The sequence below is a fragment of the Bombina bombina genome, chromosome 3 (genome assembly GCF_027579735.1).
Source record: "Bombina bombina isolate aBomBom1 chromosome 3, aBomBom1.pri, whole genome shotgun sequence".
NCBI classification, from domain to species: domain Eukaryota; kingdom Metazoa; phylum Chordata; class Amphibia; order Anura; family Bombinatoridae; genus Bombina; species Bombina bombina.
This window is the reverse complement of record NC_069501.1, coordinates 481889577-481909059: the sequence shown is the minus strand read 5'-3', so window position 1 is coordinate 481909059 and position 19483 is coordinate 481889577. Positions and strand designations below refer to the sequence as shown.

The following is a 19483-nucleotide window of genomic DNA, read 5'->3' as shown; positions in this document are numbered from 1 at the left end:
AATTGACCTTCCTGGATGGAAGGAAGGATAGTTCGAATGGTTTCCATCTTGAACGATGGAACCTTGAGAAATTTGTTTAAGATCTTGAGATCTAAGATTGGTCTGAACGTTCCCTCTTTTTTGGGAACTACGAACAGATTGGAGTAGAACCCCATCCCTTGTTCTCTTAATGGAACAGGATGAATCACTCCCATTTTTAACAGGTCTTCTACACAATGTAAGAACGCCTGTCTTTTTATGTGGTCTGAAGACAACTGAGACCTGTGGAACCTCCCCCTTGGGGGAAGTCCCTTGAATTCCAGAAGATAACCCTGGGAGACTATTTCTAGCGCCCAAGGATCCAGAACATCTCTTGCCCAAGCCTGAGCGAAGAGAGAGAGTCTGCCCCCCACCAGATCCGGTCCCGGATCGGGGGCCAATATTTCATGCTGTCTTGGTAGCAGTGGCAGGTTTCTTGGCCTGCTTTCCCTTGTTCCAGCCTTGCATTGGTCTCCAAGCTGGCTTGGCTTGAGAAGTATTACCCTCTTGCTTAGAGGACGTAGCACTTTGGGCTGGTCCGCTTTTACGAAAGGGACGAAAATTAGGTCTATTTTTTGCCTTGAAAGGCCGATCCTGAGGAAGGGCGTGGCCCTTACCCCCAGTGATATCAGAGATAATCTCTTTCAAGTCAGGGCCAAACAGCGTTTTCCCCTTGAAAGGAATGTTTAGTAGCTTGTTCTTGGAAGACGCATCAGCCGACCAAGATTTCAACCAAAGCGCTCTGCGCGCCACAATAGCAAACCCAGAATTCTTAGCCGCTAACCTAGCCAATTGCAAAGTGGCGTCTAGAGTGAAAGAATTAGCCAATTTGAGAGCATTGATTCTGTCCATAATCTCCTCATAAGGAGGAGAATCACTATCGAGCGCCTTTATCAGTTCATCAAACCAGAAATATGCGGCTGTAGTGACAGGGACAATGCATGAAATGGGTTGTAGAAGGTAACCCTGCTGAACAAACATCTTTTTAAGCAAACCTTCTAATTTTTTATCCATAGGATCTTTGAAAGCACAACTATCCTCTATGGGTATAGTGGTGCGTTTGTTTAAAGTAGAAACCGCTCCCTCGACCTTGGGGACTGACTGCCATAAGTCCTTTCTGGGGTCGACCATAGGAAACAATTTTTTAAATATGGGGGGAGGGACGAAAGGAATACCGGGCCTTTCCCATTCTTTATTAACAATGTCCGCCACCCGCTTGGGTATAGGAAAAGCTTCTGGGAGCCCCGGCACCTCTAGGAACTTGTCCATTTTACATAGTTTCTCTGGAATGACCAACTTTTCACAATCATCCAGAGTGGATAATACCTCCTTAAGCAAAATGCGGAGATGCTCCAACTTAAATTTAAATGTAATCACATCAGGTTCAGCCTGATGAGAAATGTTCCCTGAATCAGTAATTTCTCCCTCAGACAAAACCTCCCTGGCCCCTTCAGATTGGGTTAGGGGCCCTTCAGAGATATTAATATCAGCGTCGTCATGCTCTTCAGTAACTAAAACAGAGCAGCCACGCTTACGCTGACAAGGGTTCATTTTGGCTAAAATGTTTTTGACAGAATTATCCATTACAGCCGTTAATTGTTGCATAGTAAGGAGTATTGGCGCGCTAGATGTACTAGGGGCCTCCTGAGTGGGCAAGACTCGTGTAGACGAAGGAGGGAATGATGCAGTACCATGCTTACTCCCCTCACTTGAGGAATCATCTTGGGCATCATTGTTATTATCACATAAATCACATTTATTTAAATGAATAGGAATTCTGGCTTCCCCACATTCAGAACACAGTCTATCTGGTAGTTCAGACATGTTAAACAGGCATAAACTTGATAAGAAAGTACAAAAAACGTTTTAAAATAAAACCGTTACTGTCACTTTAAATTTTAAACTGAACACACTTTATTACTGCAATTGCGAAAAAACATGAAGGAATTGTTCAAAATTCACCAAATTTTCACCACAGTGTCTTAAAGCCTTAAAAATATTGCACACCAAATTTGGAAGCTTTAACCCTTAAAATAACGGAACCGGAGCCGTTTTAAGCTTTAACCCCTTTACAGTCCATGGTATCTGCTTTGCTGAGACCCAACCAAACCCAAAGGGGAATACGATACCAAATGACGCCTTCAGAAAGTCTTTTCTAAGTATCAGAGCTCCTCTCACATGCGACTGCATGCCATGCCTCTCAAAAACAAGTGCGCCACACCGGCGCGAAAATGAGGCTCTGCTTATGCTTTGGGAAAGCCCCTAAGAAATAAGGTGTCTAATACAGTGCCTGCCGATATTATTATATCAAAATACTCAGATAAAATGATTCCTCAAGGCTAAATATGTGTTAATAATGAATCGATTTAGCCCAGAAAAGTCTACAGTCTTAATAAGCCCTTGTGAAGCCCTTATTTACGATCGTAATAAACATGGCTTACCGGATCCCATAGGGAAAATGACAGCTTCCAGCATTACATCGTCTTGTTAGAATGTGTCATACCTCAAGCAGCAAGAGACTGCACACTGTTCCCCCAACTGAAGTTAATTGCTCTCAACAGTCCTGTGTGGAACAGCCATGGATTTTAGTTACGGTTGCTAAAATCATTTTCCTCATACAAACAGAAATCTTCATCTCTTTTCTGTTTCTGAGTAAATAGTACATACCAGCACTATTTCAAAATAACAAACTCTTGATTGAATAATAAAAAACTACAGTTAAACACTAAAAAACTCTAAGCCATCTCCGTGGAGATGTTGCCTGTACAACGGCAAAGAGAATGACTGGGGTAGGCGGAGCCTAGGAGGGATCATGTGACCAGCTTTGCTGGGCTCTTTGCCATTTCCTGTTGGGGAAGAGAATATCCCACAAGTAAGGATGACGCCGTGGACCGGACACACCTATGTTGGAGAAAAGAGAAAACCTTTTCCCTCTAGAGAAGGAATAGGACATATAAAAAAGACCACAATCTCTCAATTGAAGTCACAAATGGACACAACCTTTGGAAGAAAACCTAACTAGGGTTGTAGAACAGCCTTATTATAGAGGAAACCCCAATAAGGAGTACGTATTGCAAGGTTGCAACACAGAGACTATTGCACATAGAAGCAATTTACAGATGGAGTAGATCATTAAAGATAAAATTCAAAGACCACCTCCTGCATAGGTACAAAAGTAGTTCGATGTAACACCCTAAAAATAAGATCCAAGCTCCAAGAAAGAGCATCAGATTGACTCACCTGCCTAAACGCAGTCAGAGCCCTATCAAAAAAACTGTACGCCCGGAAGCTTACCGAGCCTCTAGAGCAGAAGAAACAAACAGGGCCCAGAAAACTGTCCCAACAAGTAACTAGCTAAGAAGGCCCTTCTCCAGATCATCCTGGAGGGAAAAAAAAGGGAACCCTGGCAGGCCAAAATAGAGTGCCAGGACGAAGCTTGCTCTTCCCAACAGAAGGGGTCCTCCACACCTATGACAGATTACGAGGTATCAGCTTACGCACTGAAAGAGAGGACTATAACCTCTCAGAAAAAAACCTTCTCTCGGTTAAGACCAAGCAACCTTTCGCAGTCCGCCTCAGCGGAATAAGATTCGATGAAGCAAAAGGGGCCTTGACCCAGCAGATCCCTGCGACAAGGTAACCCCCATGGAGGCAAAACCCCTAGACCGCGAACACGATCTCACGGTCACAAACAGAGCAATCAGTCTCACTGGCACCTGCTCCTGCTAGGATCGAGCCATCACTCGAGAAAGAGTGATAAGGCAGAAGAAGAAAAAAGTTGTATTGAATCTCCAAGGCACCGCTAATGATCCATTAGCTTGGCCTGAGCATCCCTGAACTACGACCCATTAATGGGTAACCTGGTAAAGGTACGGACATCCTGAGATTCTCGATTGGCGTCCCCATTCAGATACAAACATCCGAAAACCTTCGGATAGAAACCTTTGTGTTGTGAAATAAACCATTGAAGCAATTTCAGATTGAATTTTTAATCTCTTGCATAGGGAATTTATTAGTTTGGGTTGAATACTTTTCTTTTAAAGATTCAAACTTTTAAAACAGGCTTGCGACTTAAGTCAAAACCGCCCCCCGGGAGAGCTAAGGGAAATGTCCCTCAGGACAGGGAGATCTGGACAAGGACACTGGAGAGCGATTCTCCCAATCGGTATTCCAGGTAAATCTGTTAAGACAGATTCAAAACAGGCGCAATACCAATGTCTCGGCCTCGGCTAAGATGAGACCTGTCAAAGGAAAGAAAGCCAAGAAGGGCCCCAGGACAAAAACATCACCCACACCACAGAGCCAGCGATGGCCTGAATAGGGTCTGGAGGGCACAACCTGATGAAGTAAATTCTTACTTCAACAAGGGAACCACCCTATTGCCTATACCAGAGAACTCTGGTCTAGATCCATCTTTGAGGATCAAAGAAGACAGATGAAAAACTCTACAAGTCTTCTAACAGACAGATCCCCCCAAAAAAAAACTAGGATCAGAAACGAGGTTAACTGGAAGAGACGGTCCATAAGAACAGGATTTTAACCAAAATAAGGAATGAACAAGGAAAGATATCCTTCTCGACAGTGATCCTACAGTGTTCCTCCCAAACAAAAGAGAGACCCTTATATTCTCCCCCAAAAATGAGACATGATAAGCTCTGCTTAAGTACCATAGAACCCAAATAGGATGGGAGACCCCTCCCTTTAATGGACCATGAAACAACAGTGGTATGAAAATATTCTCACACTGCGATAGGTACCGGGACAATGACTCCAAAAGTCACCTGAAAAGCTTCCCTCTCTCTGCCAAAAGAAAAACTGCCCAGAAAGGCTGGATGTAAAGCCTAGCTCCGGCCTCTAGGACCCCTGGATCCTATATGATTCAGAATCAAGCGTCCATCCAAGATAGTACCTAAAACAGGTCCTTCCTGTAATCTTGGTTAGATGAACCTGCTCTGCCTGGACTTAACCGGAATAGCTCAGGTCAATACGGAAATAACTCCTCTAGAGTAGAAGGAAAGAGCAGACTTAACAGACATATCTGCCAGAGAAACTCAAGGAAAATTCTGAAGTTCCATCTTATGCTAGAAAACTGAGAATAATCCAGATAATGAAGTATAAACTCCATGTCTTAAAACTGTCTCGAAAATATTGAGGGAACCATCACCTCGAACTGAGACCGAGATGCTTCCACAGAAGTATCCAGAATTTACGACAACCAAAGTCGTCCGTATCTAATATCCCATATGACGAAACGTCTTCCTAAAAAGAGTTTCTACAACAACTAAGAGCTCTAAACAAAAAACTATCCTGAAATGGACTAGAAAAGGAAAATATGCAAGTGCACAAAAAGTGGTAGCCAAGAAGGAATGTGCAAAAACAGGTCCTGCCTGTCATACGACATAAACCCCCCTATAGAGCTCGGAACTGGGATTCTAAAAATAAATATCTGTATATATATATATATATATATATACACATACGAAATAGGATCTACATCCTTCTACACCAGTCTAATCAAGATCGCTATCTGATTTAGAGGACTGAGACTCGACTGAAAGCTCAGTACTAGGAATCTCTAACATTGCCAAAACTTCTCTCAGAAGCAAGCGCAGGCGTGCCATTCTAAATCTAGATGCTGAATCCTCTTCAGTCGGAGGAATCAAAACAGCAGACTCCGACCCTGGAGGTCCTACCTCTGAACCCTCAGAGGGAACTGCATCCCCAGATGACTGATCGGATACAATCGTCAATTTACACGACGGTCCCTGGGCAGGAGTACATGGATTAACCTCTTGCTTGCACGTAGCAGGAAGAGGCAAAATCGCTAAGGCCGTAGAGATGGCCATGCGGAACTGCACAGTAACATCTGGTGGAAAAAAGCCCCCTTCAGGCGAAGGATCAGCGGTACCCGGGGAAACTGCATGTGTAGGAACAGAAGATTCTAGGGAACACACCTCACGGGACGAGGAATCCTCAGAGGCAGAAAGCTCAGTGGTCTCTAACATATTAACATTGGTTGATGAGAACACCCTGATGCAGCATACGGAACATAATTGAGTGGGCTGCACTACCCGGGCCTCCTCACAATATACACCAGTATCAAATTCTGTATTAGAGGGATCCCCCTCTAAGTTATCAGAATCCTCCATAACTCGTCTAATTTAAATTATAGAAAAAAATATACCCCCAAAGGCTGGGGCACTCACCACCTCCTATGACCCAGACAGATAGAGAAACCTGCTCCTCTCCGCAGACATTCGGTCAAGAATAGGAAATGGAAAAAACGTGACCACTCCCGGTCACACAGTGCGTCATGCAGGACCGCTCCTGCTAAGGAAAAGTGCGGCAGCTTAATAAAACTGCGCAGCTCTCAAATATGAATAATAAAAAATAAAAAAATTAACCTGTACGTTCCGATCAGCCTATGAGCCCAAACATCTCTACACATAAAGATAAAAGGAGTCCTACTGTGACCCTGCCTTCTATCGTTAACATATATATAAAAAATGAAACGATCTTATCGCAATCTATGCCGTGGAACAGAAAACATGGTCCTTCCAGTTTGACAGACTGTAGCGTTGCTTCTTACATGGACTTGAGAGAAGAAAAGCAGGCAGCGAAACTCGTCAACACTGATTGCTTAGGAGCTGTTAATATGAGTCTGGATGGTTTTGCCGAAAGACTCTCCCTGCATCTTCAGACTCTAACTTTCATCAATGCTCTCACTCACAGGCTGACAAGACTACTTAAAAATGCAGTCCCATCTCGAAGGGTAGATACCCTTCCTAAGGATATCTTTGAGAAAGCGCCAGTGGGGCGTGAAATGCGTCAGATGATGTATATCCTTTGTATCTTTTGTGAGTTTCAAACTTTAAATGTATATCCAATAAATGTTCTATCATTTTAATACGGCTTGTGCATAGTGTCTATCCTCCACTTGAAAGGACTGTCCTTTTACTGTTTACCTGTAAGGAGAATTTACTGTTTCCTCTTCCTATGCGGACGCCTTCCCCTGTGAATCCCATTTGCAGTACCGGATCCTCAGGTGTGAAACTTCCTCCACACTGCAGGGCGACAGTGTTCTTTTCTCCATTGTCAATACAAGTAACCAATATTGTATCTCTACCTCTGTTCTCTTTATATATTATATAATATATATATATATATATATATATATATGTATATATATATATATGCGTGTGTGTATGTGTGTGTATGTGTTTTAGCACAGTTTCTCTACTGCCTCTTGATTGAAGCTCTTTAACTTTAACTCTTAAATAAATGGTGATCATACTTACAAGAGATTGGCATAACCGAAGTCATACAGAGAAGGGAAAAATGTAACGCACAATTTAGGAAAAACAATATGCATCATATTTTAAGGAAGAAAAGACTAACATACCTGACAAAATCATTGAAGGTCCGGAATGCAACCATACCGCCCATCCTTTGACAAGGTGGCGTAAAGGATGTGTCAAAAAGGACATCACTAACACTGGCAACGTGGACCATCCCATAGTGGTTAAGATTGGATGAAAATGACATTCTTTATAGGAAGAAAAAAAAATAATTAGAACAAAATCCAATTTTAGCAAAGCAAAGGGCACACACCATAATAATATCCCAGCTCAATATATATATATATATATATATATATGTGTATGTATATATATATATATATATATATATATACACACAGTATATATATATATATATATATATATATATATATACACACACATATATAAATATACATATTAATATCCACCATTTTGTCCATGTAAATGCACTCACAGGATTTGTTTTTAAAGTAAGTAATCTTAATTCCTTAAAAATACAGCATGTCAATGTTTCGGCTGCGATTTCAGCCTTTTTCAAGACAGCAATTAAGGTAAATACAAAATCAACAATATATATATATATATATATATATATATATATATATATATATATAAATATTTATATATATATATAAACACATACATACACAAGACAAAGTTTCAATGATATACTGTCAGAGTTTTATATATATATATATATATATATATATATACACACACACATATATATTTTTTATATATATATATATATATATACACACACAAACACATATATATGTATATATATACACATACATACATACACACACAAGACAGAGTTTCAAGGTGAGTAGTGCAAAAGTTACGTTCTAACAAATTATGACAGATTAATGTGTAATGTCAATTAATTATGTGTGCAATTAATCATTTCATATAATGTTCCAGAACCATAAATAAACATTCTAATGATTATACTTTTTATAGTGCGAATTAGGGTCCTGCCGTGGGCGGCCTGATGCGTTCAGCGAGGTGAACGCTGCAAACAAATAAAGGAACTTTCAACATGAAGAATTTTATACTTCATGACTAAAAGTCCCCTTTATTTGTTGCACTGGTAAATCCTAGTGTTTCACAAATGCTAGGATTTACCATCACTTTAACCTTAAAAGGGCATTAAACACCTTTTGCTTTTGTGTAAAAATTGTGTTTTGTCCCACATTCCCTAGAGACCAAAAAACACATTATTTAACCTGCAAATCAAATAGCTGGTTTAAGCAATCTGCAGCCCTTTGAAAACCTAGGTTAAAGGGTTTGCTTTTTGGTCTCTCGAGGGAGCGTGGGACAAAACACAATTTTATTTATTTAATTTTTTTACACAGAAGCAACAGGTGTTGAATGTCCTTTAATCTATTGCAACCCTCTCTGGCAGCCAGTAGATTATTGAGAATCCATAACCAAGAAAATCTTTGGTTCATTTTACAAACAGGCCATACAATGTATAAGCCAAGCTGGGTCTATATATGTTATTATGTGTACAGTGCGCTAATTTTAGATTATGAGTCTTGCGTTAGCCTTAAAAAGCAGCGTTGAGAGGTCCCAACGCTGCTTTTTAACGCCCGCTGGTATTACGAGTCTGGCAGGTACAGGTGTACCGCTCACTTTTTTTCCGCGACTCAAGCAATCCGCAAATCCACTTATGAAAATTGCGTATCCTATTTTTTCAATGGGCTTTTCCTAACGCTGGTATTACGAGTCTTGGAAAAAGTGAGCGGTACACCCTCTCCTGTCAAGACTCGTACCGCATTTAAAAGTCAGTAGTTAAGAGTTTTATGGGCTAACGCTGTAACATAAAACTCTTAACTAAAGTGCTAAAAAGTACACTAACACCCATAAACTACCTATTAACCCCTAATCGAGGCCCCCCACATCGCAAACACTATAATACATTTTTTAACCCCTAATCTGCCTAACCAGACATCGCCGCCACTTCAATAAATGTATTAACCCCTAAACCGCCGCACTCCCGCCTCGCAAACACTAGTTAAATATTATTAACCCCTAATCTGCCGGCCCTAACATTGCCGCCCCCACCTACATTTATTAGCCCGTAATCTGCCGCCCACAACGTCGCCGCCACTATATTAATTTTATTAACCCCTAAATCTAAATCTAACCCTAACCCCCTAACTTAAATATAATTTAAATAAATTGAAATAAAATTACTACAATTAAATAAATTATTCCTATTTAAAATTAAATACTTACCTATAAAATCAACCTTAAGATAGCTACAATATAACAGTTACATTGTAGCTAGCTTAGGGTTTATTTTTATTTTACAGGCAAGTTTGCATTTATTTTAACTAGGTACAATAGTTATTAATTAGATATTAACTATTTAATAACTTCCTAGTTAAAATAAATACAAATATACCTGTAAAATAAAACCTAACCTAAGATACAATTACACCTAACACTACACTACAATTAAATAAATTACCTAAATTAAATACAATTAATTACAATTAAATTAAATAAACTAAATTACGAAAAAAAACACTAAATTACAGAAAAAAATTAAAAAAAATTAAACTAATTATACCTAATCTAATCCCCCTAATAAAATAAAAAAGTCCCCAAAAATAATAAAAATAACTACCATATACTAAATTACAAATAGCCCTTAAAAGGGCTTTTTGCGGGGCATTGCCCCAAAGTAATCAGCTCTTTTACCAGTAAAAAAAAAAAACATAATTTATGCTTACCTGATAAATTCCTTTCTTCTGTTGTGTGATCAGTCCACGGGTCATCATTACTTCTGGGATATTATCTGCTCCCCTACAGGAAGTGCAAGAGGATTCACCCAGCAGAGTTGCTATATAGCTCCTCCCCTCTACGTCACCTCCAGTCATTCGACCAAAGACCAACGAGAAAGGAGAAGCCAAGGGTGTAGTGGTGACTGAATTATAATTTAAAAAATATGTACCTGCCTTAAAAAACAGGGCGGGCCGTGGACTGATCACACAACAGAAGAAAGGAATTTATCAGGTAAGCATAAATTATTTTTTCTTCTGTTATGTGTGATCAGTCCACGGGTCATCATTACTTCTGGGATACCAATACCAAAGCAAAAGTACACGGATGACGGGAGGGATAGGCAGGCTCATTATACAGAAGGAACCACTGCCTGAAGAACCTTTCTCCCAAAAATAGCCTCCGAAGAAGCAAAAGTGTCAAATTTGTAAAATTTTGAAAAAGTATGAAGCGAAGACCAAGTTGCAGCCTTGCAAATCTGTTCAACAGAGGCCTCATTCTTAAAGGCCCAAGTGGAAGCCACAGCTCTAGTGGAATGAGCTGTAATTCTTTCAGGAGGCTGCTGTCCAGCAGTCTCATAGGCTAAACGTATTATGCTACGAAGCCAAAAAGAGAGAGAGGTAGCAGAAGCTTTTTGACCTCTCCTTTGTCCAGAATAAACGACAAACAGGGAAGAAGTTTGGCGAAAATCTTTAGTTGCCTGCAAGTAGAACTTGAGGGCACGAACTACATCCAGATTGTGTAGAAGACGTTCCTTCTTTGAAGAAGGATTTGGACACAAGGATGGAACAACAATCTCTTGATTGATATTCCTGTTAGTGACTACCTTAGGTAAGAACCCAGGTTTAGTACGCAGAACTACCTTGTCTGAGTGAAAGATCAGATAAGGAGAATCACAATGTAGGGCTGATAACTCAGAGACTCTTCGAGCCGAGGAAATAGCCATTAAAAATAGAACTTTCCAAGATAACAATTTTATATCAATGGAATGAAGGGGTTCAAACGGAACACCCTGTAAAACGTTAAGAACTAAGTTTAAACTCCATGGCGGAGCAACAGTTTTAAACACAGGCTTGATCCTAGCTAAAGCCTGACAAAAGGCCTGGATGTCTGAATTTTCTGACAGACGCCTGTGTAACAAGATGGACAGAGCTGAGATCTGTCCCTTTAATGAGCTAGCCGATAAACCCTTTTCTAAACCTTCTTGTAGAAAAGACAATATCCTAGGAATCCTAACCTTACTCCAGGAGTAATCTTTGGATTCACACCAGTATAGGTATTTACGCCATATTTTATGGTAAATCTTTCTGGTAACAGGCTTCCTAGCCTGTATCAGGGTATCAATAACCGACTCGGAAAAACCACGTTTTGATAAAATCAAGCGTTCAATTTCCAAGCAGTCAGCTTCAGAGAAGTTAGACTTTGATGTTTGAATGGACCCTGAATCAGAAGGTCCTGTCTTAGAGGTAGAGACCAAGGCGGACAGGATGACATGTCCACTAGATCTGCATACCAAGTCCTGCGCGGCCATGCAGGCGCTATTAGAATCACTGATGCTCTCTCCTGTTTGATTTTGGCAATCAATCGAGGAAGCAGTGGGAAGGGTGGAAACACATAAGCCATCCTGAAGTTCCAAGGTGCTGTCAAAGCATCTATCAGAACCGCTCCCGGATCCCTGGATCTGGATCCGTAGCGAGGAAGTTTGGCGTTCTGGCGAGACGCCATGAGATCTATCTCTGGTTTGCCCCAACGTTGAAGTATTTGGGCAAAGACCTCCGGATGAAGTTCCCACTCCCCCGGATGAAGAGTCTGGCGACTCAAGAAATCCGCCTCCCAGTTCTCCACTCCCGGGATGTGGATTGCTGACAGGTGGCAAGAGTGAGACTCTGCCCAGCGAATTATCTTTGATACTTCTATCATTGCTAGGGAGCTTCTTGTCCCTCCTTGATGGTTGATGTAAGCTACAGTCGTGATGTTGTCCGACTGAAACCTGATGAACCCCCGAGTCTTTAACTGGGGCCAAGCTAGAAGGGCATTGAGAACTGCTCTCAATTCCAGAATGTTTATTGGCAGGAGACTTTCCTCCTGACTCCATTGTCCCTGAGCCTTCAGAGAATTCCAGACAGCGCCCCAACCTAGAAGGCTGGCGTCTGTTGTTACAATTGTCCAGTCCGGCCTGCTGAACGGCATCCCCCTGGACAGATGTGGCCGAGAAAGCCACCATAGAAGAGAGCTTCTGGTCTCTTGATCCAGATTCAGAGTGGGGGACAAATCTGAGTAATCCCCATTCCACTGACTCAGCATGCACAATTGCAGCGGTCTGAGATGTAGGCGTGCAAAGGGAACTATGTCCATTGCTGCTACCATTAAGCCGATCACCTCCATGCATTGAGCTACTGACGGGAGTTGAATGGAATGAAGGACACGGCATGCATTTAGAAGCTTTGTTAATCTGTCTTCTGTCAGATAAATCTTCATTTCTACAGAATCTATAAGAGTCCCCAAGAATGGAACTCTTGTGAGAGGAAAGAGAGAACTCTTCTTTTCGTTCACTTTCCATCCATGCGACCTTAGAAATGCCAGAACTAACTCTGTATGAGACTTGGCAGTTTGAAAGCTTGAAGCTTGTATCAGAATGTCGTCTAGGTACGGAGCTACCGAAATTCCTCGCGGTCTTAGTACCGCCAGAAGGGCACCCAGAACCTTTGTAAAGATTCTTGGAGCCGTAGCCAATCCGAATGGAAGGGCTACAAACTGGTAATGCCTGTTTAAGAAGGCAAACCTTAGATACCGGTAATGATCTTTGTGAATCGGTATGTGAAGATAAGCATCCTTTAAATCCACTGTGGTCATGTACTGACCCTCTTGGATCATGGGTAAGATTGTCCGAATAGTTTCCATTTTGAACGATGGAACTCTTAGGAATTTGTTTAGGATCTTTAAATCCAAGATTGGCCTGAAAGTTCCCTCTTTTTTGGGAACCACAAACAGGTTTGAGTAAAACCCTTGTCCTTGTTCCGACCGCGGAACCGGATGGATCACTCCCATTAATAATAGATCTTGTACACAGCGTAGAAACGCGTCCTTCTTTATTTGGTTTGTTGACAACCTTGACAGATGAAATCTCCCTCTTGGAGGAGAGAATTTGAAGTCTAGAAGGTATCCCTGAGATATGATCTCTAGCGCCCAGGGATCCTGGACATCTCTTGCCCAAGCCTGGGCGAAGAGAGAGAGTCTGCCCCCCACTAGATCCGGTCCCGGATCGGGGGCCCTCGGTTCATGCTGTCTTTGGGGCAGCAGCAGGTTTACTGGCCTGCTTGCCCTTGTTCCAGGACTGGTTAGGCTTCCAGCCTTGTCTGTAACGAGCAACAGCTCCTCCCTGTTTTGGTGCAGTGGAAGTTGGCGCTGCTCCTGCTTTGAAATTCCGAAAGGGACGAAAATTAGACTGTCTAGCCTTAGCTTTGGCTTTGTCTTGAGGTAGAGCGTGGCCCTTACCTCCTGTAATGTCAGCAATAATTTCTCTCAAACCGGGCCCAAATAAAGTTTGCCCCTTGAAAGGTATATTAAGTAATTTGGACTTAGAAGTTACATCAGCCGACCAGGATTTTAGCCACAGCGCCCTGCGTGCCTGAATGGCGAATCCTGAATTCTTAGCCGTAAGTTTGGTTAAATGTACTACGGCCTCCGAAATGAATGAATTAGCTAGTTTAAGGACTCTAAGCCTGTCCGTAATGTCGTCCAGCGTAGCTGAACTAAGGTTCTCTTCCAGAGACTCAATCCAAAATGCTGCCGCAGCCGTGATCGGCGCGATGCATGCAAGGGGTTGTAATATAAAACCTTGTTGAACAAACATTTTCTTAAGGTAACCCTCTAATTTTTTATCCATAGGATCTGAAAAAGCACAGCTATCCTCCACCGGGATAGTGGTACGCTTAGCTAAAGTAGAAACTGCTCCCTCCACCTTAGGGACCGTTTGCCATAAGTCCCGTGTGGTGGCGTCTATTGGAAACATCTTTCTAAATATTGGAGGGGGTGAGAACGGTACACCGGGTCTATCCCACTCCTTAGTAACAATTTCAGTTAATCTCTTAGGTATAGGAAAAACGTCAGTACTCGCCGGTACCGCAAAGTATTTATCCAACCTACACATTTTCTCTGGTATTGCAACAGCGTTACAATCGTTGAGAGCTGCTAAGACCTCCCCTAGTAATACACGGAGGTTTTCCAATTTAAATTTAAAATTTGAAATATCTGAATCCAATCTGTTTGGATCAGAACCGTCACCTACAGAATGAAGCTCTCCGTCCTCATGCTCTGCAAGCTGTGACGCAGTATCAGACATGGCCCTAGAATTATCAGCGCACTCTGTTCTCACCCCAGAGTGATCACGCTTGCCTCTTAGTTCTGGTAATTTAGCCAAAACTTCAGTCATAACAGTAGCCATATCTTGTAATGTTATCTGTAATGGCTGCCCAGATGTACTAGGCGCCATAATATCACGCACCTCCCGGGCGGGAGATGCAGGTACTGACACGTGAGGCGAGTTAGTCGGCATAACTCTCCCCTCGCTGTTTGGTGAAATTTGTTCAATTTGTACAGATTGGCTTTTATTTAAGGTAGCATCAATACAGTTAGTACATAAATTTCTATTGGGCTCCACCTTGGCATTGGAACAAATGACACAGGTATCTTCCTCTGAATCAGACATGTTTAACACACTAGCAATAAACATGCAACTCGGTTACAATTTTATTTAATAAAAACGTACTGTGCCTCAAGAAGCACTAAACGATTAAATGACAGTTGAAATAATGAACTGAAAAACAGTTATAGCATCACTCTTAACAAACAACACAACTTTTTAGCAAAGGTTTGTTCCCATCAGTAAAATAACACTAATTAAATTTTAAACATAAAAATTACAGAGCAACGTTTTAAATCACAGTCACTATATAAGTCTCACAGCTCTGCTGAGAGAATCTACCTCCCTTCAAAGAAGTTTGAAGACCCCTGAGTTCTGTTAGAGATGAACCGGATCATGCAGAAAAACTGACTGGAAATTTTTGATGCGTAGCAAAGAGCGCCAAAAACGGCCCCTCCCTCTCACACACAGCAGTGAGAGAGAAACGAAACTGTCATAATTAACACAAGCAAACTGCCAAGTGGAAAAATAATGCCCAAATACTTATTCACTCAGTACCTCATTAATGCAAACGATTCTACATTCCAGCAAAAACGTTTAACATGAAAAATACCTAATAAAAGGTTTAATGTACTTTTACAGAGTAATTCCGGTGAAATACCATCCCCAGAATACTAAAGTGTAGAGTATACATACATGTTCATTATAACGGTATGGCAGGATTTTTTCATCAATTCCATTCAGAAAATAAAAACTGCTACATACCTCAATGCAGAATCAACTGCCCGCTGTCCCCTGATCTGAAGTCTTTACCTCCCTCAGATGGCCGAGAAACAGCAATATGATCTTAACTACTCCGGTTAAAATCATAAGAAAAACTCTGGTAGATTCTTCTTCAAACTCTGCCAGAGAGGTAATAACACGCTCCGGTGCTATTGTAAAATAACAAACTTTTGATTGAAGTTCTAAAAACTAAGTATAATCACCATAGTCCTCTCACACCTCCTATCTAGTCTTTGGGTGCAAGAGAATGACTGGAGGTGACGTAGAGGGGAGGAGCTATATAGCAACTCTGCTGGGTGAATCCTCTTGCACTTCCTGTAGGGGAGCAGATAATATCCCAGAAGTAATGATGACCCGTGGACTGATCACACATAACAGAAGAAAATACAATACCCCCCCAACATTACAACCCACCACCCACACAACCAACCCTAATCTAAAACCCACCCAATCCCCCTTTAATAAAACCTAACACTACCCCCTTGAAGATCACCCAACCTTGAGACGTCTTCACCCAACCGGGCAGAAGTGGTCCTCCAGACGGTCCGAAGTCTTCATCCTATCCGGGCAGAAGAGGACCTCCAGATGGGCAGAAGTCTTCATCCAGGCGGCATCTTCTATCTTCATCCATCTGGAGCGGAGCTGGTCCATCTTCAAGACATCCGACGCCAAGATGGCGTCCCTTCAATTCCGATTGGCTGATAGAATTCTATCAGCCAATCGGAATTAAGGTAGAAAAAATCCTATTGGCTGATCCAATCAGCCAATAGGATTGAGCTTGCATTCTATTGGCTGTTCCAATCAGCCAATAGAATGCAAGCTCAATCCTATTGGCTGATTGGATCAGCTAATGTCTTGAAGATGGACCCGCTCCGCTCCGGATGGATGAAGATAGAAGATGCCGCCTGGATAAAGACTTCTGCTCGTCTGGAGGTCCTCTTCTGCCCGGATAGGATGAAGACTTCTGGCCATCTGGAGGACCACTTCTGCCCGGTTGGGTGAAGACGTCTCAAGGTAGGGTGATCTTCAAGGGGGTAGTGTTAGGTTTTATAAAGGGGGGGATTGGGTGGGTTTTAGAGTAGGGTTGGGTGTGTGGGTGGTGGGTTTTAATGTTGGGGGTATAGTATTTTTTTTTACAGGTAAAAGAGCTGATTACTTTGGGGCAATGCCCCGCAAAAGGCCCTTTTAAGGGCTATTTGTAATTTAGTATAGGGTAGGGATTTTTATTATTTTGGGGGGCTTTTTTATTTTATTAGGGGGATTAGAGTAGGTGTAATTAGTTTTAAAAAATTGTAATTATTTTATTATTTTCTGTAATTTAGTGTAGTAATTTAGATAATTGTATTTAATTTTATTTCATTGTAGTTAGTTTAGGGAATTAATTTAATTATAGTGTAGTGTTAGGTGTAATTGTATTTATTTTAACTAGGTAGCTATTAAATAGTTAATAACTATTTAATAACTATTGTGCCTAGTTAAAATAAATACAAACTTGCCTGTAAAATAAAAATAAACCCTAAGATAGCTACAATGTAACTATTAGTTATATTGTAGCTATCTTAGGGTTTATTTTACAGGTAAGTATTTAGTTTTAAATAGGAATAATTTAATTAACTGCAGTAATTTTATTTAGATTATTTTAAATTATATTTAAGTTAGGGGGGTGTTAGGGTTAGGCTTAGCCTTAGGTTTAGGGATTAATATATTTATTATAGTGGCGGCGACGGCAGATTAGGGATTAATAGTGTAGTTAGGTGGTGGCGACATTGGGGGGGCAGAGTAGGCGTTAATAAATAAAAACTAGGTGTCGGCGATGCTGGGGGCAGCAGAGTAGGGGTTCATAGGGATAATATAGGTGGCGGCGGTGTCCGGAGCGGCAGATTAGGGGTTAATAATATAATGTAGGTGTCGGCTATGTCGGGGGCGGCAGATTAGGGGTTAATAAGTGTAAGATTAGCGGTGTTTAGACTCAGGGTTCATGTTAGGGTGTTAGGTGTAGACACGGATTCATCCTTACTTGTGGGATATTCTTCTACCCTACAGGAAGTGGCAGAGAGAGCACCCACAACAGAGCTGTCTATATAGCTCCCCCCTTAGCTCCACCCCCCAGTCATTCGACTGAAGGCTAGGAAGAAAAAGGAGAAACTATAGGGTGCAGTGGTGACTGAAAGTTTTAAAATAAAAATATATATGCCTGTCTTAAAAAAACAGGGCGGGCCGTGGACTCGATACATCACAAGAGAAAATTTTTTATCAGGTAAGCATAAATTATGTTTTCTCTTGTAAGATGTATCGAGTCCACGAATTTATCCTTACTTGTGGGATACCAATACCAAAGCTTTAGGACACGGATGAAGGGAGGGACAAGACAGGGACCTTAAAAGGAAGGCACCACTGCTTGTAGAACCTTTCTCCCAAAAATAGCCTCTGAAGAAGCAAAAGTATCGAATTTGTAAAATTTTGAAAAAGCGAAGACCAAGTCGCCGCCTTACAAATCTGTTCAACAGAAGCCTCATTTTTAAAAGCCCATGTGGAAGCCACAGCTCTAGTAGAATGAGCAGTAATTCTTTCAGGAGGCTGCTGGCCAGCAGTCTCATAAGCCAAACGGATTATGCTTTTCAGCCAAAAGGAAAGAGAGGTAGCGGTAGGCCTTTGACCTCTCCGTTTACCAGAATAAACAACAATCAAAGAAGATGTTTGACGGAAATCTTTAGTTGCTTGTAAGTAGAACTTTAAAGAACGAACCACATCAAGATTGTGAAACAGACGTTCCTTCTTAGATGAAGGATTAGGACACAAAGAAGGAACCACAATCTCTTGATTGATATTCTTATTAGAAACAACTTTAGGAAGAAACCCAGGTTTGGTAAAACCACCTTATCTGCATGGAAAACAAGGTAAGGTGAATCACATTGTAAAGCAGATATCTCAGAAACTTTCGAGCCGAAGAGATAGCTACTAAAAACAGAACTTTCCAAGATAGAAGCTTATATATCTATGGAATGCATAGGTTCCAACGAAACCCCTTGAAGAACTTTAAGAACTAAGTTTAGGCTCCATGGCGGAGGTTTAAATACAGGCTTGATTCTGACCAACATCTGCCAGACGTTTGTGAAGTAGAATAGACAAAGCAGATATTTGTCCATTTAGGGAACTAGCAGATAATCCCTTCTCCAAACCTTCTTGGAGAAGAGACAATATTCTAGGAATCCTAATCTTACTCCACAAGTAACCTTTGGATTCACACCAATAAAGATATTTGCGCCAAATCTTATGATAGATCTTCCTGGTGACAGGCTTTCTAGCCTGAATCAGGGTATCAATGACCGACTCAGAGAAACCACGCTTTGATAGAATTAGGCGTTCAATCTCAGACGCAGAGAAATTAGATTTGGATGCGTGAACGGACCTTGGATTAGAAGGACCCGCCTCATTGGCAGAGTCCATGGTGGAACCGAGGACATGTCCATTAGGTCTGCATACCAAGTCCTGCGTGGCCACGCAGGTGCTATCATAATTACCAAAGCTCTCTCCTGCTTGATTCTGGCAACCAGACATGGAAGGAGAGGAAACAGTGGAAATACATAGGCCAGATTGAAGGACCAAGGCACTGCTAGAGCATCTATCAGTACCGCCTTGGGATCCCGGGACCTGGACCCATAGTGAGGAAGTTTGGCATGCTGACGAGACGCCATCAGATCCAATTCTGGTGTGCCCCATAGCTGAATCAGCTGGGCAAATACCTCAGGATGGTGTACCCACTCCCACGGATGAAAAGTCTGACGACCTAGAAAATCCACCTCCCAGTTCTCTACTCCTGGGATGTGGATCGCTGAGAGATGGCAAGAGTGATCCTCTGCCCACCGGATTATTTTGGTTACCTCCATCATCGCTAGAGAACTCCTTG

General features: G+C 41.6%; 1 protein-coding gene across 1 annotated transcript in view; it reads right to left on the bottom strand.

Moving 5' to 3' along the window:
* The window catches only part of ACACA (acetyl-CoA carboxylase alpha), a 1007059-nt gene that overhangs the window by 562555 nt on the left and 425021 nt on the right, over window positions 1-19483 (bottom strand). Inside the window, exon 30 of the mRNA XM_053706820.1 lies at window positions 7421-7564. Coding sequence (XP_053562795.1) covers window positions 7421-7564 — 144 coding nt within the window. The remainder of the gene's footprint in view (window positions 1-7420; window positions 7565-19483) is intronic.